General features: G+C 42.4%; 3 protein-coding genes across 3 annotated transcripts; all 3 read left to right on the forward strand.

Moving 5' to 3' along the window:
- Positions 1-1,829: 1,829 nt before the first annotated feature.
- LOC146398131 (keratin-associated protein 1-1-like) lies at positions 1,830-2,507 on the forward strand. The gene has a single exon (XM_084984505.1). It carries the CDS (start codon positions 1,830-1,832, stop codon positions 2,328-2,330), a length of 501 nt encoding a protein of 166 aa, XP_084840631.1. The 3' UTR covers positions 2,331-2,507.
- Positions 2,508-5,383: 2,876 nt separating this feature from the next.
- On the forward strand, positions 5,384-6,565 carry LOC102164863 (keratin, high-sulfur matrix protein, B2D). Its single transcript, XM_005668844.4, has one exon. The coding sequence runs from the start codon at positions 5,419-5,421 to the stop codon at positions 5,974-5,976; it is 558 nt and encodes a 185-aa protein (XP_005668901.2). The 5' UTR covers positions 5,384-5,418; the 3' UTR covers positions 5,977-6,565.
- A 15,503-nt stretch (positions 6,566-22,068) lies between these two features.
- KRTAP3-1 (keratin associated protein 3-1) lies at positions 22,069-22,680 on the forward strand. Its single transcript, XM_021067011.2, has one exon. It carries the CDS (start codon positions 22,120-22,122, stop codon positions 22,414-22,416), a length of 297 nt encoding a protein of 98 aa, XP_020922670.1. The 5' UTR covers positions 22,069-22,119; the 3' UTR covers positions 22,417-22,680.
- The last annotated feature ends 2,437 nt before the right edge of the window (positions 22,681-25,117 follow it).

Here is a 25,117-nt window from a genome sequence, read left to right on the forward strand (position 1 = left end):
GTTACTCAAAAAAATCAAAAACATACCATACTTCTATTCTACTTCTAGACATAGACCCCAAAGAATTGAGAGCATGGTTTGAAGAGATGTTTGCACACCCATGTTCCTGGCATCATTGATTACAATAGCTAAAATGTGGAGTTTCTGATGTGGCTCAGGAGGTTAGTAATCTGACTAGTATCCAGGAAGTTGTGGTTTGATCCCTGGTCTCAGTCAGTGAGTTAAGGATCTAGCGTTGCCACAAGTTGTGGTGTAAGTCACAAACTGTGTCATAGGCCACAGATGACACTCAGATAAGGTATTGCTATGGTTGTGGCATAGACCTGCAGCTGCAGCTCCGACTTGACCCCTGGCCTGGGAACTTCCATATGCTGCCGATGCGGCCCTAAAAAGAAAAAGAAAAGTAGCTAAAAGGTGGAAGCAACCCAAGTGTCATTGATGGATGAATGGATAAACAAATTGTGGAATATACATACAATGGAATATTATTTAGCCCTAAAAAAGGAAGGAAACGCTGTCATATTCTACGATATGGATCTATCTTGAGGGTATTAAGCTAAGTGAAATAAGCCAGTCACAAAATGATAAATACCATATGATTGGACTTATATGAGGTACTTAGACCGGTCAAATTCATCAAGACAAAAAATAGAAGGATGATTGCCAAGAGCTTGGGGAGGGGAGAATGGGAAAGTTGCATAATGGATGTAGAATAATAGTTTTGAGAGGAAAAAACTCTGAAGACTGCACGTCAATGTGAATATGCTTAACACTAGTGAATTGTACACTTAAAATGGTTAAGATGGTAAATTACATTAAGGGTATTTTATCACAATTAACGGTTTAAAAAAAAAAACAAATAGGTAGAGGAGACCCCAACTGACTAAGCTAGATCATATACATATACATGCACTGATTTATGTTTGCAATGGCAGGGAGAACTATTCAAAGAAGGGACACCCAAACTGTTCCTATTGATTATCCCTAAAGTACTAGTTTTGGAAGGAATGTGTATGTTTTGGAAAAGGGAGGAAGAACATTAGCTTTTCTTTGTATGCCTATTAACTGTTTGACTTATTAAAATACATATTTTAATGTTAAAGAAGTTAAATTTAACTTATTTAAATGTGTTATTAAAATGTGCATCATTACTAACATATTTTTAATCTAATAGGATCAGAAAACAATCTACAAGCAAAAGTCATTAAGGGTTTCATTGGGAATATGGACATTGATGACTGAGGGCAAAAATACTCAGTGCTCTGAGGAATCTGTAAATTGCACAGACAACACAGAAAGGCATATTTCTTTTGACGATCAATCAGGTGCTAGCTCATGTTTTAATGACACGAATGGTAGTCATACCAAGTCTGGACAAATTGTTTATGAAACCATGGAGTGACCACTAGGAAGAGAATGCTCAGTTTAGGTAAACTCTGCCTAAAGATTATAGAAGGGCATTCATGACGAAGCAAGTAAGGGCAATGGTTGGCCCAAGTCTAGCCTGTCATGTGACCTGCATAAAAAGTGCGGCTGTGGTTGGCTTCCATAATGAACCTTCGCTTGATCCAAAGGTCAAAGAAGAAACAAAAGGAGAGTTAATTGAACAATGACCAAAGCAGGCTATTATGAATGCTATTTATAACTTTCTAAACAACTCAGGGATTAGCCAATGGGAGACTGACTTTGCAATGGTATCCAGGAAAAAATGCTCACTGTTGGGGAAATACACAGTTCTCCAGAATATATAAAAGGCCAGATGTAGAAGCTACAGTGGAAACTCAGAAACTTCTCCTAAAAACTCAACTCTCAGCCCAACTCCTGATACCATGGCCTGCTGTTCAACCAGCTTCTGTGGATTTCCCATCTGCTCCACCGGTGGGACCTGTGGCTCCAGCTGCTGCCAGCCAAGCTGTGTCCAGACCAGCTGCTGCCAGCCACCCTGCGTCCAGACCAGCTGCTGCCAGCCACCCTGCGTCCAGACCAGCTGCTGCCAGCCACCCTGCGTCCAGACCAGCTGCTGCCAGCCAACCTGTGTCCAGACCAGCTGCTGCCAGACCAGTGGCTGTGAGACTGGCAGTGGCATTGGCGGTGGCATTGGCGGTGGCCAGGAGGGTAGCAGTGGAGCTCGGAGCTACCGCACCAGGTGGTGCCGCCCTGACTGCCGCGTGGAGGGCACCGTCCTGCCACCTTGCTGCGTGGTGAGCTGCACGCCCCCCACCTGCTGCCAGCTGCACCACGCCCAGGCGTCCTGCTGCCGCCCCTCCTACTGTGGGCAGTCCTGCTGCCTGCCAGCCTGCTGCTGCCAGTGCTCTGAGCCCACCTGTTAAAAGCCAGATGGCTGATTACTTAAGAAGGAAAGGGGAAGCAGAGCAGAATTGTGTTGATCTCGGAAGAAATGCTCCGTTTTATTTGGATGCTAAGTGTCATGATGTTTCTAAGGTACACAGAAATGAAGTCTTAGGACCCTCTTGGAGGTTCTGAATTAGCACACTGAAAATATGCATCATGGTGTCTGGATATCCTGCCTTGCTGGAGCAGGGTACCAGGGTGGAGTAGTTCACTTCAGTGGCATCTCTGGTTCCCCCTTCCCTCCAACTCTTGATCCCCACATATTTTCAGACCTGCTTTCACCTCGAATAGCCTTTGTTAATTTCAAATAAAATACTTAAATATGCAAAGCAAACAGCATTATTTTCTTCTTTCTACCTTCAAGCTTGTCCACCTTTAGCTGGACTTCAGGAAGAGTGAATTTGCATTATGATAATAATACGAAGGCGTAAACATGAAGTTTAAACCAGAAAGATGAAATACAAATTACATGCTTGAGTCCATCAGTTAATAAAATGTTCCATGTATTAAATCAACTTTATAGTTATTCAAATACTAACCTGACCTCATCTATTATGCTCAGGGCTAAATCAATAAAGCCGCTTCTGGAGTTCTCCTTGTAGGACCTCGGAAACGAATCCGACTAGTAACCATGAGGTGGTGGATTCAACCCCTGGCCCCAGTGGGTTAAGGATCTGGCATGGTCGTGAGCTGTGATGTAGGTTGCAGACATGGCTTGGATCTGGCGTTGTGGCGTAGGCTGGCAGCTGTAGCTCTAATTCGACCCCTAGCCTGGGACCCTCCTCATGCCGTGGGTGTGGCCTTAAAAAAGGCAAAAAATGAATGAATGAATAAATAAATAAATACAGCCACTTCTACCTAAAATGTTCAGGTTGATCAAAGCTATGGGATTTCCACCTAGATAGACTTCCACAATTTTTAATCTCCTTCCACTTAACATAACAGATGTTCTCCTTCACCCACACCACATATCTACAAAAATTGTAATATCTACTAACTAGATTTTAAAATATTTACCAGATGCTAGCTATTGGATACTACCTATTTTCCAAGAGCATTTAGGTTTCATTCCTATACTCTCGCCGATTATTTTCTCCCCACTGATGCCCAGATTGCTGGCTAAGCTTCAACTCCTAACATGTATCGGTATTTAGAAAGTGTACCTATGGTCTAAATGAGAGTAGGACAAATAGCTGTGACGATACCCAGTGAATTCCACCATCGCCGTCGTCAGACATGTGCCTTAGAAATCTGAAACAGCTATGTAATTTACAACCCACTTTGAAAAATGTTCTCTTAATAAGTTAACGCAGGTCTAGACCACAAAATACAGTTTACCATTGAATGTTTCAAATTCTTCATTAAGTATTTGAGAACAATATACACAATACAATAGGGTAAAACCTAGGACACCTTCAGAAAAATGTTTTCTGAGATATTTACAAGCACCCAGCCCTTACCCCTCTCATTCAGTCTATAGCAAGGATAGATCACACATTTCTTCTCTGTGCATTTCAGAGAAGAATAAAGCAGATGGCACTGCATTCTTCTAACTGTCATAGCTTGTAGATTTGTTTTTCCTGAGCCTTAGTTGGACTCTTAAATGTAAAATTTTTTCAGCATTTCCTATCCTCTTTTGACAACAATAAGGACTCCTTCATGAGAGGAGCTACAGGTTGAAAGTTCTATTTCATCATTTATTAGTGGTACAGGCAGCCATGAATCATGCCTTTTACTCCACTCATTCAAAATCAGAATCAATAAATATTTACTAAGGTTCTATCAGAAGCTAAGCTCTGTGCAAGTTACTTTTTAATTTAATTTAATTTTATTTTATTTTACTTTATTTTATTTTTAGGGCCGCATTTGCAGCCTATAGACGTTCCCAGGCTAGAGGTCACATTGGAGCTACAGCTGAGGCCCATGCCACAGCCACAGCCACAGCCACAACAATATGAGATCAAAGCCACATCTGCGACCTACACCACAGCTTATGGCAACACTGGATCCTTAACCCACCGAGCAAGACCAGGGGTGGAACCTGCATCCTCATGGACACTATGTCAGGCTCTTAACCTGCTGAGCCACAACAGTAACTCCCTGTGCTAGTTACTTTTACGTATACATCATTTTGTTCACCAGAAAATATTTCTGGCCTAGTACACGAAATAATATTGACACATTTCAATTTGGTTGAAATCAAAAGAACTGTGACGGTAATTTGATTTGCTGTTAGAATAAAGGAGTTGCAGGGAGTTCCTGTCGTGGCTCCGTGGTTAACAAACCCAACTAGGAACCATGAAGCTGCGGGTTCCATCCCTGGCCTCGCTCAGTGGATTAAGGACCTGGTGTTGCCATGAGCTGTGGTGTAGGTCACAGACTCGGCTCGGATCCTGCGTGGCTGTGGCTGTGGCATAGGCCGGCGGCAACAGCTCCGATTCGACCCCTAGCCTGGGAACCTCCATATGCCACGGATGGGGCCCTAAAAAGCAAAAAATAAATTAATTAATTAAAAAATAAATTTAAAAATTTTTTAAAAAAAGAATTAACGAGTTGGAAGCTTTTAATTATACATGACCAAAGGTTTTCTTTCAATTCCGTGGATGTCCTAATATCCTAAATTGGAGAGAATTCAGTCTATATATCCAGAAAAAAAGAATAATAGTTAAAAATAGGAGCACAATTACTCTCAGCCTAGAGATTGGACAGAGTATCACGGGGAATAAATAACTCTACAAAACAAGGGTATTGACGTGGACTAAAATGGGAGGACTCTTTGAACCTGGGAAACCACACACTTACTCCAAAGGGCAAAAGAACCACACGTGGAGCCCAAATGAAACTATAAAATGAAGTAATTTCTAAAGTGCTGCTCATAATGTATCATAACCATTTCAGTGTAAGCCAATCAGAGGACAACTATGGAATAAATTTAAACAAAAACAAGGAAGACAGGCTAAGAATTTTATAAATAGCAGTTGGCCCAGATATATAAAAGGCCCGACCACAGAAGTCAGCACCAAAATTCCTCCAAGCAACTCAACTCTCAGCCCAGCTCCTGACACCATGTGCTGTTCCACGAGCTTCTGTGGATTTCCCATCTGCTCCACCAGTGGGACCTGTGGCTCCAGCTGCTGCCAGCCAAGCTGCTCCCAGACTAGCTGCTGCCCATCAACCTGTGGCCAGACCAGCTGCTGCCAGCCACCCTGTGTCCAGACCAGCTGCTGCCAGTCACCCTGCGTCCAGACCAGCTGCTGCCAGCCACCCTGCGTCCAGACCAGCTGCTGCCAGCCACCCTGCGTCCAGACCAGCTGCTGCCAGACCAGTGGCTGTGAGATCGGCAGTGGCATTGGCGGTGGCATTGGCGGTGGCCAGGAGGGTAGCAGTGGAGCTCGGAGCTACCGCACCAGGTGGTGCCGCCCTGACTGCCGCGTGGAGGGCACCGTCCTGCCACCTTGCTGCGTGGTGAGCTGCACGCCCCCCACCTGCTGCCAGCTGCACCACGCCCAGGCGTCCTGCTGCCGCCCCTCCTATTGTGGGCAGTCCTGCTGCCTGCCAGCCTGCTGCTGCCAGTGCTCTGAGCCCACCTGCTGTGAGCCCACCTGCTGTGAACCCACCTGCTAAAAACCAGGTTGCTCATTTTCAGTTGCCCAGGATGCAGTATCTCTGAACAATTTATCCCCTTAACCACCTAAGGAACACTAACAAATTCTTAGACTTCCGTTTTGGTTTTTGAGTTCTCTTTGATTCCACTCTGCAATGAATATCTTGACTCTCCACTGTGGACACAGAAATGCTGCAGACTCACCTGCTGACCAGTAAATTGCTTTGGATATACTATTTCTGATTTTCATGCAAGGTTGAAAATTACCAACATATTATGGACCTTATCTTTATGAACTGTCCACAGCCTCTTCTTCCATGCTTCACGATCTAGTTTTAGCTTCTGCTGACCTGAAAAGTTTTCCAGCATCCAAGCCACCAGAGTATAGCCAAGTGTGAAGATGTCACCAGCAAGAATGGAAGCTCTTCACCCAACACTCAGCCTCTAAGACGGAACCTAGACTTTTCGATATTTCACCACCTGATTCGAGGTCCCTTTTTTGGGTGGGGGGGTGGCATAATGATCCTGCCTGTTGGCTATTTCAATTATAATCTGTGACACAGTGTCTTCTGTCATTTCTTAATAAATGGTCTATACTGGGCAAAAAAACTATGGTCTTTGTTTTCACTTGTACAGAAAAATGGGTTAATTTCCAGGTAAGGATGCCTACTTGAAAGCAATACATTTGCTTCTTTTTAAAAGAAACTGAAGCCAGATAGAGTGTAGCCATTCACTCATTCATTTCTTCAGTAAAAAATTATTGGCCACAACTTCTGAAGCAGAAACGATGGAAATCAGAACGATGAAGAATTCATTCTTGGGAGTTCCCATTGTGGCTCAGTGGTTAAGAATCTGACTAGTATCCATGAGGACATGGGTTCAATTCCTAGCTTCGTTCAGTAGGCTAGGGATCTGGCATTGCCGTGAACTGTGGTGTAGGTTGCAGATGTGGCTCAGATCCTCCGTTGCTGTGGCCGTGGCATAGGCAAGCAGCTGCAGCTTCAAATCAACCCCTAGACTGGGACCTTCCATGTGCCACAAATGTGGCCCTAAAAAGCAAAAGTAATAAAAAATAATAATAATAATTAATTCTTATCCTTGAGGACCTTACTATCCAGAAAGAAAAAAGACTTATGTATGAAAACAGCTACATACAATGTGATAAGATAAATTACAGTCCCCTAGCAGTTAATAGAAGAAAACTCCCCCATCTTAGGGATAGATGCTTGTGTGACCTTAATAGTTTGAGAGTGAACTTTCCATAGGTTCAGCCACATGGGACAAGCATGCTGGCAACCTCCAAGCCTCAGAGAAGGATGTGAAAGAATTACACATAAGACAAAGAGGGGACTATTTTTATGCCATAAAGGGACTGAGAAGAAAAAACAAAGAGAGGAGAGATCTGTTCAGGAAGTTATGAACATGACGCTTTTATCCTTCGCCATTAAGCTACCAAACTCACAGACTCCTTGCCGCTAGGTCAAATTGCTTGTGGAAACCAGTGAAGGATCTGAGTTTCATGTCTGGGTTTCATGATTCAGAGGAATGTGGAGAAAGCCGGGAGACAGAGAGAGGGGGAACCTCTAAGAAAGTGATGCCTCAGGAACTCTCAGAAATTGGGGAGGAGTTTGGATGGCCATGTAGAAGGTAATATCTTGGTTATGTAGACATCAAAGAAAACAGAAGGGCCGGAAACAGGATTTCAAAAAGGAAGAGACCACTTTGGGACCAGCAGGGGCTATGCTGGTAGAAGCATGGGGGAAGGCTTCATGAGGGAGGTAATCTTTGAAGTGGGCCCTGAAGGTCATTCTAAAAGGAAAGAAAAGAGTGAGTTAAATACCTTCTTGGTTACATCATTTGCAAATATTTTCTCCCACTCAGTAGGTTGTCTTGGCATTTTGTCAACAGTTTGCTTTGCTGTGCAAAAACTTTAAGGCTTAATTAATTATTTGTTATTCCTGCTTGCTTGCTTTCTTTTGCCTTAGGAGATAGATCAAAAAAAAATATTGCTATGATCTATGTTAAAGAGTGTTCTGCCTATGTTCTATTCTAGAAGTTTTATGGCTTTCAGTCTTCCATTGAGGCCTTTAATCCATTTGGAGTTGATTTTTGTACACTGTGTTAGAGAATGTTCTGAATTAATTCTTTTTCCATGTAGCTGTACAGTTTTAGCAGCATCACTTACTGAGGAAACTGTCTTTTTGCCTTTGTGTATTCTCCTCCTTTGTTGTCAATTAACTGACCATAGGTCCACAGGTTTGTTTCTGGGCTCCCTATTCTGTTCCATTAGTCAATGTGTTTGTTTTTATGTCAGTACCATGTTTTGATTATTGTAGGTTTGCAGTATAGGATGGCAGCTCCAGCTTTCTTCCTTTTTCTCAAGATTGCCTTAGCAATTCAGGGTCTTTTGTGAGTCTACATAAATTTTATGATTATTTGTTCTAGTTCTGTGAAAAAAGTTATAGATATTTTGATAGGGGTTGCATTAAATCTATAGATTTCTTTGAGTAATATGGCCATTTTGACAATATTCATTCTTCCAACACAAGCGCATGGGTTATCTTCCCATTTCTTTGTATCATCTTCAGTTTCCTTCATCAGTGTTTTATAGTTTTCAGAGCATAGGTCTTTTACCTCTTCAGTTAAGTTTTTCCTGATATTTTATTCTCCAGGCCGAGCTTTCTAAGGATCTCACAGGCTTCTGTCACTTGCAGGCTCCTGGATTAGATCCTTTCCTCACCACTGTCACCAGATTCTCACAGCCAAGATTCCTTGACCAGTCAAGGAAATGCAAGCCACTGATCCTGACTTAGTTGAGCCTCTAAGCTTAACTGCCTGCCTGTGAACATAGGTCCTTTGATCAAGCCAATATTTATTGGCTTTTCCAAAACTGGAGACCAAGAACATTCCTAACTGTTTTACTTAAGCAATAGGCTGCAATACATTCTCAAAATGGCATCTTCTTCTATAGGACACATAAGAAGGCTTGAGATATATAAACAGTTGATTTATGGCAAAAGACCATCAATTACAAGCACTAAGGCAAGAGTGCAAGATTTTTTTATTGAGGTTCATTGGCTGTAACATGAGTAGATGGATAACAAAAAAGATGGGAGAAAGTATGAGGGAGAAAGGTTAAGGTAATAAAAATGAAAAAGAAAAGAACAAAATAGAGAAAAGACAGAAAAAAGACACAATGAAAAAGACCAGAGACAAGAGGCAAAAAAGAAAATGAGGAAGAAGGATGATAGGGAAGATACACATGAAGGAGAAAGATGGGAAGCAAGGTGACCTTATGTAATACGGCACGTGGTACCATCTGCTAAATATACTTCATGTGAACTTTATTTCATTTAACACTTAACATCAGTCCCATGAAATAGACATGTTATCCTGGCTTGTAGATGAGGAAAGTAAATCTAAATGGAGCTACATAGCTTGCCTAAGTCACATATTCTTTTTTTTTTTTTTTTTAGTCACATATTCTTATAAGTAAAAACAAAACAAAACAAAAACCTAAAATCTGAACCCAGTTCTGTCTGACTCCAAAACTCATAGAGAATGAAATTAAAAAAAAAAAATAGCAAAGGAAAGTGTGGGGGAGGTTCAGTCGATTTAAAGATCCTTATTTTGGAAGCTATAGGCTTTAGATACGTTCCTCCTTTGACCCGGTTAAGTTACTCTCTTCTCAACCCATTTGGGTATTCCAGGACACCGTTCATATTTTAAAGTCGACTGCTTAGTTGCCTTAATTATGTCTGTGAAGTTCCTTTTGAACTATAAAATAACATATTCATGAGTGTAAAACAAAGGCTTAGAGGTCATGGGGTCAAAATTCCGCCTGCCACAGGATAATTAGACACCCAGTTTACACTCATTCCTAGAGATCCAAAATGTCACTCTGATTCACCAATAAAACTGGTGGCTGCAAAGTGTGGCCAAGATACTAGACCCTGAGCTCACACACACACACACACACACACACACACCCCGCCAAGGGCCACACCAAAATTACAATGATCTACAGAGCAGCAATCTAGAAAGACCTGAAGACTAGTAGAAAAGATTTCCCACAACTAAAGTTATGCAAAGGGACAATCAGATGGCTAGGAGGGGCAGAGATGCAGGATAGTCAAGATCCAAACTCCCCAGATAAAGTGACCCACAATGGAAGGATAATCACAACTCAGAATTTTTCCCCAGGAAGCCAAGGGTCTGAGACCCACATTGCACTCCCCAGCCAGGGGGTCCTACACGAGAAAGACAAGCCCACAACACGTCTGGCTTGGAAGCTAAACGGCTCACCAACGGGTAAGCCAGAGGGCTGTGGGTAACAGAGACCCTGCTCCGAAAGGGTGCACACAAAACTTCGCACACGCCGAGTCTCAGTGCAGAGGCAGCAACTTGAAAGGAGCCTGGTTCAAAGGGACTAGCTGCTCTTGGAGAGCCTCCCAGAGAGGCAGGAGGCAACTGGGACTCTCCCTGGGGACATAGGCTCTGAAAGCACCTGTTTTGGGAAACCGGTCCTACCTCTAGGACACAGGCACTGGCAATGGCCTTTTAGAGTCCTCCCTCCAGCCTCCTAGCCCCAGGGACTTACCCGACCACCATAGGGCTGACACCGGTCCTGGAAACCCCTTGGCCCTGCAACCGGCCCTGGAGGGGACATGGGCCCACCCATTAACTAAGGCTTATGACAGCCATGTGAGAGTTGGAGCCTTAGTCCTCATTTTATATTTAAAAAGTTTTGTATGGGAGTTCCCGTCATGGCTCAGTGGTTAACAAACCTGACTAGTATCCATGGAGACGCATGTTTGATCCCTGGCCTCACTCAGTGAGTTAAGGATCTGGCGTTGCTGTGGCTGTGGTGTAGGCAGTGGCTGCAGCTCTGATTCGACCCCTAGCCTGGGAACCTCCACATCCCGCAGGTGCAGCCCTAAAAAGACAAAAAATTTGTGTGAAGAGAGGTGAAGGAAGTAATTAATGCTTATACAATGCTACATACAATGCTTATTAGATGTTTGAGGGGGTCCATTCATTATCTATATTTTAAATTATTTTTTATTTTATTATTTTTACTGCAATATAGTGATATACAATATTATGATAGTTTCATGTGTGCTACATAATGACTTGACATTTGCATTAATTTTGAAATGATCACCACAATAAGTCTAGTGACCAAGTGTCCCCATATGAAGTTATGACACTAGTATTGACCATGCTCCTTAGGCTGTGGATCCCCAAGACTTATTTATTATATAACTGGCATATCTTTGAATCACCTTCACCTATATTGCTGAAGGGATAGATATTAAGTGTTCTTATCACCAAGAAAAAGAAGACAACAGGAAATTCTGGAGGTAATGCTACCGGAAAGATGGTACCGGATTCCGGGTTCTTGTTCATGGCGGTCTAAGAATGAACTCCACGAACACACAGGCAGCCAGCAAGCAAAGTCTTTATTAAAGACAAGCAAAGAGCTCCCGGGACAGGCTGGGAGGTGGGAGAAGGGCCCCTCTTCTCTATTGTCCTTTAGGGGTTTTTATTCCCTAAAGATGGGGGGGTACCAACCTGGGGCCCAGAAAGATGTGGTTTTCTCCCATTGGCCTTGCTCAATTACCTATATCAGTCCTTGTCCCATAGGGGTTTTAGGGTTGGAAATGTCCCCAAAGTGTTATGGGTTTTTTTGCCCTTTTCTTTCCTTAGATTAAGTCACCACTTCTCATTTCTTTTTTATCAGTTGAGGAATGGGCTAGAGAGTTACATTTCCTACAGTCAACAAAGCCTGCGGGGAATGCGCGTTTGCTATAATAAAACGAGGCCTGTGGAGGTGTTACTCCCTGGAGCCCTTAAGCCACACATGTTAATCAGTATCCATATCAAAAGAATGTATCGGAGCCCATGCTCCTACACTAACTACCTGAGTTCATATTCGGCCTCAGTAGCAGATACAGTTGTGGCTTTGATTGTGGTGATGGGTATAGACTTATCTCCAAACTCATCATTTATATATATAGATATATAAATATATAAATATATATATATATATATATATATGAGTTCCCAGTATGGTTCAGCGCTGGCAAACCCAGCTAGTAACCATGAGGATGCGGGTTCAATGCATGGCCCCGCTCAGTGGATTAAGGATCCCGCGTTGCCGTGAGCTGTGGGGTAGGTCACAGAGGAGCCTCAGATCTGGCCGTGCTGTGGCTGTGGCCTAGGCCGGCAGCGACAGCTCCGATTCAACCCCTAGCCTGGGAACCTCCATATGCTGTGGAGGTGGCCCTAAAAAGACAAAAACAAAGTACAATTTTTTTAATTAATTAAATAAATATATATATATAATGCATAATGTTTTGTATGTCAATCACATCTCAATAAAATGTTTTTTATAAAATAAACAAATGAAGTTAAATAGCTAGCTTATAGTCACGTAGCTCATACATAAAAATTGAAAGATGAACCCAACTCTGACACTGAAACTCATGAAGAGACCATGAAATAAGGAACTGGAAGTAAGGAATGGGTGTGGGGAGATTGAGCTGAAGGAGGCTACTTCAGACGCTGTGGGCTTCCCGGTGCCAGTTGTTAAATTATTGTCTCTCAGCTTCACACCCTCCTTTCCGTGTTCAGCTTTGAGATGCTGTGATGAGGCTCTGCAGCCCCGGTTATGGCTTCACCAGCTGCTCCACGATAGGCTTTGCCAGCAGGGGGCGACAGAGAAAAACTGCAAAGCGGGAGGAGGAAGGAGGGACTGTTCCTTCCTTTTTGCTTCCTTCTGCTTAATTGGGGCTTCCTGTATGCCAGTGGTCCCCAGGATCACCACCCCAGGAACACTTCTTTGCTCTGGTAGCTGGAGATGTTTTCCATCGCAGAGCTTCAATTCAGTTTGCTGTTTTCTCACCACTTAAAAAACCAGCTTCCTGTGCCTTTCTCAGAACCACCAGCACCAGCCACCCAGTTTTCCTGAAATGCCTGAGTATCAGCTCTGCAGGATAACCCTCCTCTCTGAATTAATAAGTTTTATTTCCTTCCCTTTTCCCTTTAAAGTAAACATCACTCCTAGGGCTTTCTGCATTTCCTACACGTGTACTATCGCAACCTCCCCTTTGAATCCTTTTAAGTACCTAACTTCTTCATATAAAACTCCTTGGAGTCAAATGATGGGTGTGGTTCTTGTCGCCATGCTATACTCATAATGCCTTTAAAATTTCAGATTATTGAGCGAACCATTTGTTCAGACTTTTCACTTACTCCCTGTGTTTAATCATGGAGGATGTAGATGATTATAGGGAAAAAAATTCGTCTCTGAGCTTTGGAGGTGGCAACCAGAGAATTACAACATTTTGGTCCTTATAGAATCTGGCTGAGGAACTGGAAAGCTAACTCAGCACTATTTAGCTCTGTAGGTAAGTAAGTTGGACCATTTCTAGAAAGAATGCCATTTGCAGCAACATGGATGGACCTAGAGAGTCTCATATTAAATGAAGTAAGTGAAAAGACAAATATGTGACATCACTGATACATGGAGTCTTAGAAAATGATACAAACAAACTTATTTACAAAACAGAAATAGACTCATAGATTTCAAAAGCGAACTTACGGTTATGAAAGGGAAAAGGTGGGGGAGGAATAAATTAGGAGTTTTTGATTAACATATAAAGATACTATATATAAAATAGATCATCAACAAGGACTTACTGTATAACACAGTGAACTCTACTCAATATTCTGTAATAGCCTATATGGAAATAGAATTTGACAAAGAGTGGATATACATATACATATAACTGAATCATTTTGCTGTACACCTGAAACTAACACAACATTGTAAATCAACCATGCTCCAATATAAAATAAAAATTAAAGTTTAAGAAAGCCTTCCATATAAAAGTGGGCTGTGCCCTTTGTTAATTACTGACTTATTCCCAAAACCAAAACTTTGACCTAAAAAACCTGTTTTCCATCATGATTATTCTATTAAATGCCAATAGGCAAAATCAGTTTTAAAAGCCCAAAGGCACAGAGGGATTTTGAGAAACTTCAGGGGAGAGGATGTTCAATCATCACATCAACTGAAGCATATGAGATTTGGATAAGCCTGGGGATTCCAGCGTTAGTAAAACTGCTTATGCCAACAACAACAACAACAACAACAACAACAAAAAGACAAAAAGACAAAAAATAAAAATAAATAAAAAATAAATAAAAAACTGCTTATGTGAGGTTCAGAGAGACAAATCCAAAGTACCAAGTATTAGTCCATATTGGATCTTTCCATTTCTAGCACATTATTTTTTCTTCTTTGTTCCTGCTCTATAAATATGAGACAGAGAAACACAATTGCTATGCTACATGATTCTAAAACCAAATTTTCTGGAGTAAGAAAGACGTGGTACATAAACACAATGCAATATTATTCAGCCATGAAAATGAATGAAATAATGCCATTTGCAGCAACATAGATGGACCTAAAGATTATTATACTAGATGAAGTTAGGCAGTGAAAGACAAACACCATATGATATCACTTACATGTGGAATCTAAAAAAAGGATGCATATGAACTTATTAGCAGAGCAGAAACTCATAGACATTGAAAACAAACTTATGGTTACCAAAGGACAGGTTGGGGGGAGGGATGGACTAGGGGTTTGGGATTGGCATGTGCACATTGAAGTATATGGAATAATTGACCACCAGGGATCTGCTGTAGAGCACAGGGAACTCCACCCAATATTCTATGATAATCTCTATGGGCAAAGAATCTGGAAGAGAACGGATGTGTGTACATGTATGACGGCATTGCTTCATCGTACAGCAGAAATGACTCAACTATACTTCAATAAAACTCTAAAAAATAAAAAAATCAAAATTTCTGGCTTTTAAAAGGGTAATATTTAAAACACAAAATTTCAAGACTTCTAGTTTCTCAATTTTTATTTTGGTAGAAGAGGCAAACCGACTCTTTTCCCAAAAGGATCAAAGGACTCTTGGTCTGAAGTGGCCAAAGTAATACAATTATGTTACTGTAAGGTAATACTCATTATTTCAAATGATGAAACCCGTAGACCTAGAAAAAAAAAGGTCCGAGTAGGTTGATAACATCGTGGGCTGAAGACGTGAAGGAACTTGGGATTTTCAGAGCAACTGAGGTCGGGAAGCATGAAGTTTGAGAAAAGTCAAAGCGGACAGAAGTTTGGAATTAAAATCCCAAGGAGCTCAGAGTAGGAGGAATTCATGGTTCTCCACTGAGGTGGTGAAGCAGGGAAAATAAAATAAGAGCATCCTAAAGATAGAATCGAGGAAATTCCCAGGTGAGGACCTTGAAACTTCACCCCAACACTTTTTTTTTTAACTGACCAGAAGAGACCAAAATGAGAGCATGCCGCACAAAGATTTGAAATGGAAATTGGTGTGAACCAGAAACAGATTGGAAGTAATACAAAATACTTGCTTTATATGTTCTCATGTACTAAGCCAAACAAATCACTTGTTATGTTACGTTTGAGGACAGTCTGTACATTTTCATCACTCTAAAGATACTTTAGCTTCAGGGAGGGACAGAAAGCAGAATGAGAGAAGGAAGCAGAATACCCAATTTTATTTTTCCAGTGCCTGGCATACAATAGGCATTCAAATTTCACTGAATCTTCTTTTTCCTAATCAGGTTAATCTTAACAAATATACTTAGACCTTACGTAACTGCATTTCAATCTGTTACTCTCTGCCTATTCTAGAGCCTACAGTGATACACAAGAAGTAAACCAAAAACCTAAGATGCCCAAGAAAAGCAGGCCACACTTCCAACCCTCAGAAGCTTGTGTGTGCCCTGGGACTGGCAAACATACGTGTCCACGTGAGACATGGCTGAAAAGCCACCCCCTTAAGTCACATACACCAACACACAGATAGCTATGTCAGTTGTCCTCCGTCCATCTGCAAGAAATCCAATTTGAGAGTCATTTTCAGTGCATGTAAAAAAGCTGGCAAGAGTTATACCAGTCTCAATTATATTAAAAAATATATATATATATACACACATATATAATGAAAATGGAAAAGACCCTCAAAGTCCCCCATTTAACCCAAACTCAGAATCCTTTGCCCGCGTGCTCATCAAAGAGCGAAAGGGACATTCTGCAGTGTCAAGACTGGTGTCCGTGGCAGTCCTCATGCCAGCCATTCTTTCTTCCAACCCGTCTCATAAAGGAGTTCCCAGAAATTTAAAAGATCTTGCCCATCAGGAAATAAAGACCAAACATTTTTACTTACAGCCCTTTTTATTAGGATGACAAATTGGAAAGCTTCCCACATCCTGCTTTTGCGACGGGATGAAGCGCTCCATCAAGCCTCAAGAAAAACTGGGTTGCCACGAAGTGTGAAACCTCCCAACACCGATATTTCTGCTGACACGGGAGCTGCCGTCTCTTGGGAGGAGTTTCCCCCGACAGCAGCACAGAAATCCAGCCAGGGAGGTGGATGCTGGCAAAGCACACACAGGCTCACAACAACCTCTGACTAACACACGCAAACGTGATCTTTTATTCCAGTCCAGGAAGTTGGTACGAAGCCCATTTTTCATCTGAGTGTTGGAGCCTTGGAAACCTTCAGCCCTGCTCCCTCTCGCAGGCTTCAGGCTGCCAACTCTCTGCAGGTGCCCCTTCCCCATCACTCCAGAGAGCAGCTTTTTGGCTCTAGTGCCCTCTCGCTCACGAGACACATCGGAGACCTGAACACGATCCTTGGTCATCACGACGTCCCATCTTTCCTTTCAAAGTTGCCTCCCAAACTCTACCACCTCTTCCCAGGTCATCAGCCACTGGCATCACTGTCCATCTTCTCTGCTGGACCGCTTACCTCTTTATCTTGCCTGTTTCCTCTTTGGCCCTGCCACAGTTCATTTTCCATGGAACACAGCTCACATCTGATCACTCTCTTAAAGCACAGGTGATTTACCATGTTGTACCAATTTCTGTTGTACAGCAAAGTGACTCATTCATATGCACATATATGTATACACATTCTTTTGTTTGTTTGCTTTTGGCCACCCAGCAGCATATGGAGTTCCCAGACCAGGGATCAGATTCGAGCCACGGTCTCAATCTAAGCCACAGCGGTGGCAACGCCAGATCCTTAACCCACCGTGCCCGTCCGGGGATGGAACCCATATTCCACATCCCCCAAGACTGTGCCAATCCTGTTGCACCACTGCAGGAGCTCCAATATACATTCTCTTTTAAAATATTATTTTCCATCACGGGTCTATCCCAGGAGCTTGGATACAGTTCCTGATGCTACACAGTGAGATCTTAGTGCCTATCCACTCCAAATGTAATAGTTTGCATCTATTCACCCCAAACTCCCCCTCCATCCCACTCCCTCCCCCTCTGTCCTTGGCAACTAGCACTATGACTTTAAATTATTACTTTAAATATTACCCTACTCTCAGTTTCATCATCTGGGAAATGGGTATAGTAATTGTCCCAATCTTCTAAGAATGTAAGAAATACGGAAGAAACTACGCATAAAACACGCAGCGCTGTGCTTGGCACGTGGTATACATTCAGTACAGGCTACCTATTAATGGGGGACAAGGTTAGGATGTTCTAGTGAGCTTCAAAACAAGAATATTAGTTTTGGAGTTCCCGCCGTGGCGCAGTGGTTAACGAATCCGACTAGGAACCATGAGGTTGCGGGTTCGGTCCCTGCCCTTGCTCAGTGGGTTAACAATCTGGCGTTGCGCTGACCTGTGGTGTAGGTTGCAGACGCGGCTCGGATCCCGCGTTGCTATGGCTCTGGCGTAGGCCGATGGCTACAGTTCCGATTCGACCCCTAGCCTGGAATCTCCATATGCCGCGGGAGCGGCCCAAAGAAATAGCAAAAAAAAAAGACCAAAAAAAAAAAAAAAAAAAAGAATATTAGTTTTATTGTGGACACTGACATGCCACAGATAGTGGTCCTCAGAAAACTGAATGATGTGAGGAGAAGCCTCAGATATGCCCTCGTTTCTCTATTACCACGGACCACACTACCCTCTAAGACAGAAAGTAGCTTACCCACCACTGTCCCTGCCTTCAAATGATCTCCTCTCTAGAGCGTAGTGTTTGGGTTAAGAAAAGAGGCTCTAAAAATCAGTGCCAGGTGTGGTCACAGACCTTCCATTACCGGGTCCCATCCCAACCCCCAATCTTTTTTTTTTTTCCATTTTTTAAAGTTTTATTGACACAGAGTCGATTCACGAGGTTGTGATCCCTCTGCTGCACAACAAAGTGATTCGGTGATGCAGAGCCACACATCCATTCTCTTTCAGATCCATTTCCCACAGATTATCCTAGAATATTATTGGGTAGATGTCTCTGTGCTGTACAGCAGGTCCCCACTGGCCAATCATGCTATACACCTCAATGTGCCTATGTCAATCCCAAACCCCCAGTCCATCCCCCCACCTGCCCCCTTTGGCAGCCGTAAATTTTTCAAAGACTGTGAGTCTGTTTCCGTTCTGCCAATAAGATCATTTATATCCTTTTTTGGATTCCACATATAAGTGATACTGATGAGGTTTGTCTTTCACTAACGTCACTTAGTATGATAATCTCTAGGTCCAACCACGCTGCTGCCAATGGCATCATTTCATTCTTTTTATGGCTGAGTAATATTCCATTGTATATATTTCCCTCTCTTCTCCCCCCACCCATCTTAAATGCGACTAATCGGCAAGGTCATTGTCACTCTAGTTAGAACGACACGCCCTCAGTGAGAGGGATTATGCGCCAGAGCACAGCCTCTGGAGACAGACTGCTTGGCTTCCAACTCCAGCTCCATCACTTACTCACTTAGTAGTTACTTCGCCTCCCTACACCTCAGGTTCCTCATCTGTAAAACCACAAAGAAGGTCACATGACGCACTTCATCAGCTTGTGGTGAGAAGCATATAATACACGTAAGGCACACAGCACAAGGCTTGACCCTTAGTAATGATGCTGCTGATGCGGAGCCTCCCCTCAAAAACAAGTCATCTCTTTCAAAGACAAACCCCATCGTGCCATCTACATGTTTACAGATGGTCATTAATGTCCCTTGCCCATCAGATGCAGTTAAATATCCTAAGATCAGGACACTAGGCACAGGGCAAATTCTTCCGGGGCGCTCACCTTTGCAACCTCTTATCTCATCATCCTGACATCCAAGTACGTAACACGGGAGGTGTGATTTAACCAATCAACACCGTTTGCTATCCCGGGAATTCTGTGTCTCTGCTTTACTTGCTGAGATTCCTTTGCAATTCCCTTCTACCCGTTCCTCCTTTAAGACCCACGCAAAGCTTCTCTTTTCACCAAGTGCTCCCCACATCCTCCAGGTAGCCGCAGTGTTACTGCCTCTAAACTTCCACGTCTCACCCAGAAAACCTGAAGGTACAACCTTAGTCGTGTCTCATGGGCCTTGTTTACATCTCTGCATCGCTTCTTCTCTGTGACCTCGTCAACGGCAGGAAACCACTTGCTTCTTTTGTGCATAATGCCAACTTATCCCAGATGCTCGAGCAATGAGTGTTTGACTGAACTGAAAGGTATCTATTGAAGTGATGTGGACAATGAGTTTATTTCCAGCAGAGGGCTCCAAAATTATAAAATGAGAAAATGGATAAAATGAAAGCAGTTTTATTTTATTTTTTTGTAGGGCCGCACCTGCGGCATATGGAGGTTCCCAGGCCAGGGGTCTAATCAGAGCTACAGCTGCCGGCCTACACCACAGCCACAGCAACACCGGATCCTCAACGCACTGATCGGAGCCACATCTTCGACCTACACCACAGCTCACGGCAACACCGGATCCTCAACCCACTGAGCGAGGTCAGGGATCAAACCCGTAACCTCATGGTTCCTAGTCGGATTTGTTTCCGCTGTGCCACGATGGGAACTCCCAGGGTTTGGGTTTTTTTTTTAATTTTTAAAAAATGATTTTTATTTTTTCCATTATAGTTGGTTTATAGTATTCTGTCAATTTTCTACTGTGCAGCAAAGTGACCCAGTCATGCATGCATATATACATTCTTTTTCTCACATTATCCTCCATCGTGCTCCATTATAAGTGACCAGATATAGTTCCCAGTGGTATACAGCAATAATTTGCATCTATTAACCCCAGATTCCACTTCACTCCCTCCCCCTCCCCCTTGGCAACCACAAGTCTGTTCTCCAAGTCCATGAGTTCCTTTTCTGCGGAAAGTTTATTTGTGCTGTATATTAGAGTCCAGATATAAGTGATATAATATGGTATTTATCTTTCTCTTTCTGACTTACTTAACTTAGTATGAGTCTCTGGTTCCAGCCATGTTGCTGCAAATGGCATTATTTTTTAAATAATATTATGAAGGCATTAGTGGTTTAAGTGTAACTGGGGTAGCTCCCCAAATATACTCCATTGAACACTGATCTATGAAGCTCATTTATGAAAACTAGCCAACAAAAATGATTCCATGGTCAAGTAAGTTTGGAGAAAAATGCATGGTATATCCCTTTATTGAAGTCACAGAGTTCTCATTGTAGCTCAGCGGGTTGAGGACCCAATGTTGTCTCCATGAGGATGCGGGATCGATCCCTGGCCTCGCTCAATGGGTTAAGAATCCGGTGTTGCTGCAGGCTGAAGTGAAGTTCGCAGATGTGGCTTGGATCTGGTGTTGCCTTGGCTGTGGTGTAGGCCTCAGCTGCAGCTCCAATTTGACCCCTAGCCTAGGACCTTCCATATGCTGTGCAGGTGTGGCCATTAAAAAAAAGATAAAAGAAAAGTCACAGAGCACTTTAGCATATCAAAGGCTCTGAAAGTTCCACCAACGAAGAATTTGGTACTTCCCAAATTTATTTTCCAGGGAACCCTTTCATGTTCTTTGGAACAGGTGTTCATGAAACTAATTTTAAGAACTACTGCACTGTTTCACCTCCAAATGGCCCAATGCAACTAAGCTTTGGAGTCATAAATAATCTTAATTCCTAACATGATTGAATGGAGTTTTAAAGGGCATCCATCGCTGCCGCCCATGTGGATCTGAACTTCCATCTACCTGCCCCTACAAGTTATCATTCAAAGCACAAATGAAGGGAACAGAGTCACGGGTTTGTTACAGCTCTATAACAAAGTGCTTCTTAGCACAGAACCAGGGTCTCTTTCCCTGCTGATTCCATCCTTTCATCTGAACTTAACCTCTTGGAGCATGAAAAATAAATCTTAAAACAGAAACAGACTCACAGACTTTGAAAAACTTATGGTAACCAAAGGGGACAGGTATGGGGGAGGGATGGACTGGGGGTTTGGGGACTGGCAAATGCACACTGAAGTATAATGCAATAACTATACACCAGGCCAATGGGGCCCTGCCGTACAGCAGAGGGAACTCGACCCAACAGTCTATGATAATCTATGTGGGAGAAGCATCTGAAAGAGAATGGATGTGTATACACGTATAACTGAATCGGTTTGTTGCACAGCAGAAATGACCGCAATCGTGTAAATCGCTCATACGTCAACAAAACTTTAAAAAAGGAAAAACCAAATAAAGCGAACCTGTATCACTTTTTCAGCAGAACTTCTCACGACCTTGTAAATCAACCATACGCCAATAAAACTTTGAAAAAGGAAAAACAAAACACAACAAAACAAAGCTGTATCCCTTTTTCAGCCAGAAGGCCTACCTACATCCTCCCATAGAATCTTTGGTGGCTGGCAGAAGAGCAATCGTAAAACCTGGGTATATCCTTATCTGAAAAGTAAACAAAAAAACGTGAGGTTGCTTTGCAGATACGTAGCATGTCAGGCCGTCATCACTGCTGCGTACTGATTAGAAGATAATGACTTGGTGCCTTTGAAGACTGAAATGAAATGTCTATGCCGTGACACACAGCCAATGTACAGAGTCCTAATTTGACAACAAAGCAACCTAAATGCCTTTTACGGGGTGAGGAGTGTGTCTTAAGTAATAAACACTTAAGTAATTAGATGTCTTTTATGGGGACAGCTATAAACTGAAACACGGGGGAAAATAACCTGGGTCATAGGTCTGACGCCCCGAGAGGCGGGTATATAAGAGCCAGAGCAGAGGACAGAAGCATCGAGACACCAAGAGACTTCTCTCCTCAACCCAACCAAAACCCAACTCGCGACACCATGGCCTGCTGTGTTTCCCAGTGCTGCAGGGTCCCCACCGGCCCCGCCACCACCATCTGCTCCTCTGACAAATTCTGCCGGTGTGGAGTCTGCCTGCCCAGCACCTGCCCCCATGAGGTCAGCCTCCTCCAGCCCATCTGCTGTGACAACTGCCCCCTACCCTGCTGTGAGCCTGACACCTACGTGCCAACTTGCTGGCTGCTCAACTCTTCCTACCCCACCCCCGGGCTGAGTGGAATCGACCTGACGACCATCGTTCAGCCTGGCTGTGAAAGTCGCTGTGAGCCCCGCTGTTAAGTAGCCACGGCTTTGCACGGTCCTGTGATGAGCTGCTCAACGTCTTACGCCTCATCCGGGCTTCCACCCTCACTACTACCGACGTCCGTCTAAACCAATCGCATCTGCCAGGGCGGTGTTTTCCTGCATGTGCCCGACTTCTTAATCCTTCCTTCTCTCGAGGAGAGTTGGAGACCTTCTTTCTGTCTTTTAGGGTATTTCATTGCTCTTTGAGAAAGAATCTTTTTGACTCTTCCTTAATAAACGTCATTCTGGCTTAGCAAATGTGGCTTTGTGTGTCTTCTTAGGCAAAGTGGGCTACCTGCCTAAGACAGCAGGTTGTCATATTTCCCAAGAGTTATCCCATGGTGGAATCATTGAAAAATTAGATACTGGTTCTTTGTGATAAGCTGAAAAGTGAAATATTCAGCCGGTCATTTTGTAGGATCTTTTTTCCCTGTTTTTTAAATCAAGTAGAGTTGATTTACAATACTAAATTTCAGGTTTAAGGTGTCCAACGTGGTAAGCCATAATTTTTAAAGGTTATGCTCTTTGTGTAGTTATTACAGAGTATTTTTATATTCCCTGTGCTGTACACTACATCTTCGTAGCTTATTTAATTAACATGTAATAGTTTGTACCTCAGTCCCTTACCCTGTCTTGTCCCTCCCCCCATCCTTCTCACCAGTAACCAAGAGTTTCTTTATCTGTGAATCTGTTTCTTGTTATATTCACTAGTTTATTATATTTTTTTACATCCCACATGTAAGCTATATTGTACAGAATTTGTCATTCTCTTTCTGACTTATTTCATTAAGCATAATACCCCCAAGTCCATCCATGTTATTGCAAATGGAAAATTTTCACTCTTTTTTATGGCTGAATAGTATTCCATTGAATAGATATACCACTTCTCCTTTATTCATTCATCTGTTGAGGGACACTTAGGTTGCTTCCACCTGGGGGCTATTGTAGATAATGCTGCTATGAACACTGGGGTATGTATATTTTTTCACATTAGTATTTTTGTTTTCTTCAGACAAAGATCCAGAAGTGGAATAACTGGATCATATGATGGTTCTATTTTTAGTTTTCTGAGGAAAAACCATGCTGTTTCCACAGTGACTGCACCAAATTACACCCCCACCAACAGGATACAAAGTTTCCCTTTTCTGCACATTCCCATTAATAGCTGTTTGTGATGATTGCCATTCTGGCAGGTGTGAGGTGATATTTCATAGCAGCTTTGATTTTCATTTTTCTGATGATTAATGATGTTGAGCATCTTGTCATGTACCAATGGTCATCTGGTGGTCTTCTCTGGAAAAATACCTACTGAGGCATTTTATCAACTTTTTTTTTTTTATGCTGAGTTTATATAATTTACATATTAACCCCTTATTGGTTGTATCATTTGCAAATATTTTCTCCCATTCTGTAGGTTGTCTTTTTGTATTCTCTATGGTTTCCTTTGCTGTGCAAACACTTTTAAGCTGGATTCAGTCTCATTTGTTTATTTTCTGCTTTTATTTCCTTTGTTTTAGGAGACAGAGCCAAAAAAAATTGCTATGATTTATGTCAGAGTGTGCCAGTTATACTTTTTCTAGGAGTTTTATGGTTTCCAGGCTTACATTTAGGTCTTTAATCCACCTGAGTTTATTTTTGTGTAAACTTGGATTTGATCTCTGGCCCGGTGTTAGTGTTAGAGAATATTCTAATATCATTCTTCTATATATACAGTATTTGTCTCTTTCTTATTTCACTTAGTATGAGAATCTCTAGTTGCATCCATGTTGCTGAAAATGGCATTATTTCATTCTTTTTTATGGCTGAGTAGTATTCCATTGTACCAAATCTGCTTAATCCATTCATCTGTCTATGGACATTTAGGTTGTTTCCATGTCTTGGCTATTGCAAATAGTGCTGCAGTGAATAAAGGGGTCCATGTATCTTTTTGAATTATAGTTTTGTCTGGATATATGCCCAAGAGTGGGATCGTTGGAGCATATGGTAATTCTAGATATAGTTTTCTGAGGAGCCTCCAGACTGTTTTCCATAGTGGTTGTACCAATTTACATTCCCACCAACAGTGTAGGAGGGTTTACCTTTTCTCCACACCCTCTCCAGCACTTGTTATCTGTAGACGTACTAAAGAGACTTTTCTCCACTTTATATACTTGCCTCCTTTGCTGTAGATTATTTGACCATACAGGTGTGAGTTTATTTCTGGGCTCTCTATTTGATTCCATTGATCTGAATGTCTGTTTTTGTGTCACTGCCATAGGTGACTGTAGCTTTGTAGCATAGTAACAATTTTAAGATTAATACAAGATAACCATTCCTAGTGTGCCAACTTACCTCTTTTTCAGTCAAAAGCAAAAAATTTAATGTTTTCATACATGCTTATAAAGGATAAATATTGAGATTTTATTTTTAATATTGAAAATAACTACATGTCCTTTTATTACCACTGTGGGCCTTGAAGCATTCAAGGGCCCTTGGCTAGTTAAAAAGCCCCAAATGGAAACAAGACAATGTGTGTTCCAGTCCTGGCACTGCTTCAGGCTGCCTTTGTGTCCCTGATCAAGTCTCTTGAGCTCTTTGGGCCTCAGGTTTTACATGAGTAAAGTGGGCTAGTTGACCAAATTCTCTCTAAAGTCACTTTCCGTTTTAACTTTCTGTGGCTCTATATTATCCAGAAACATTTTAAGTAACAAATATG

Source organism: Sus scrofa, chromosome 12 (assembly GCF_054392235.1).
Source record: "Sus scrofa isolate SSC_HxYL_T2T_F1_AM1 chromosome 12, Sscrofa_HxYL_maternal_Yorkshire_Landrace_v2.0, whole genome shotgun sequence".
Taxonomy (NCBI): domain Eukaryota; kingdom Metazoa; phylum Chordata; class Mammalia; order Artiodactyla; family Suidae; genus Sus; species Sus scrofa.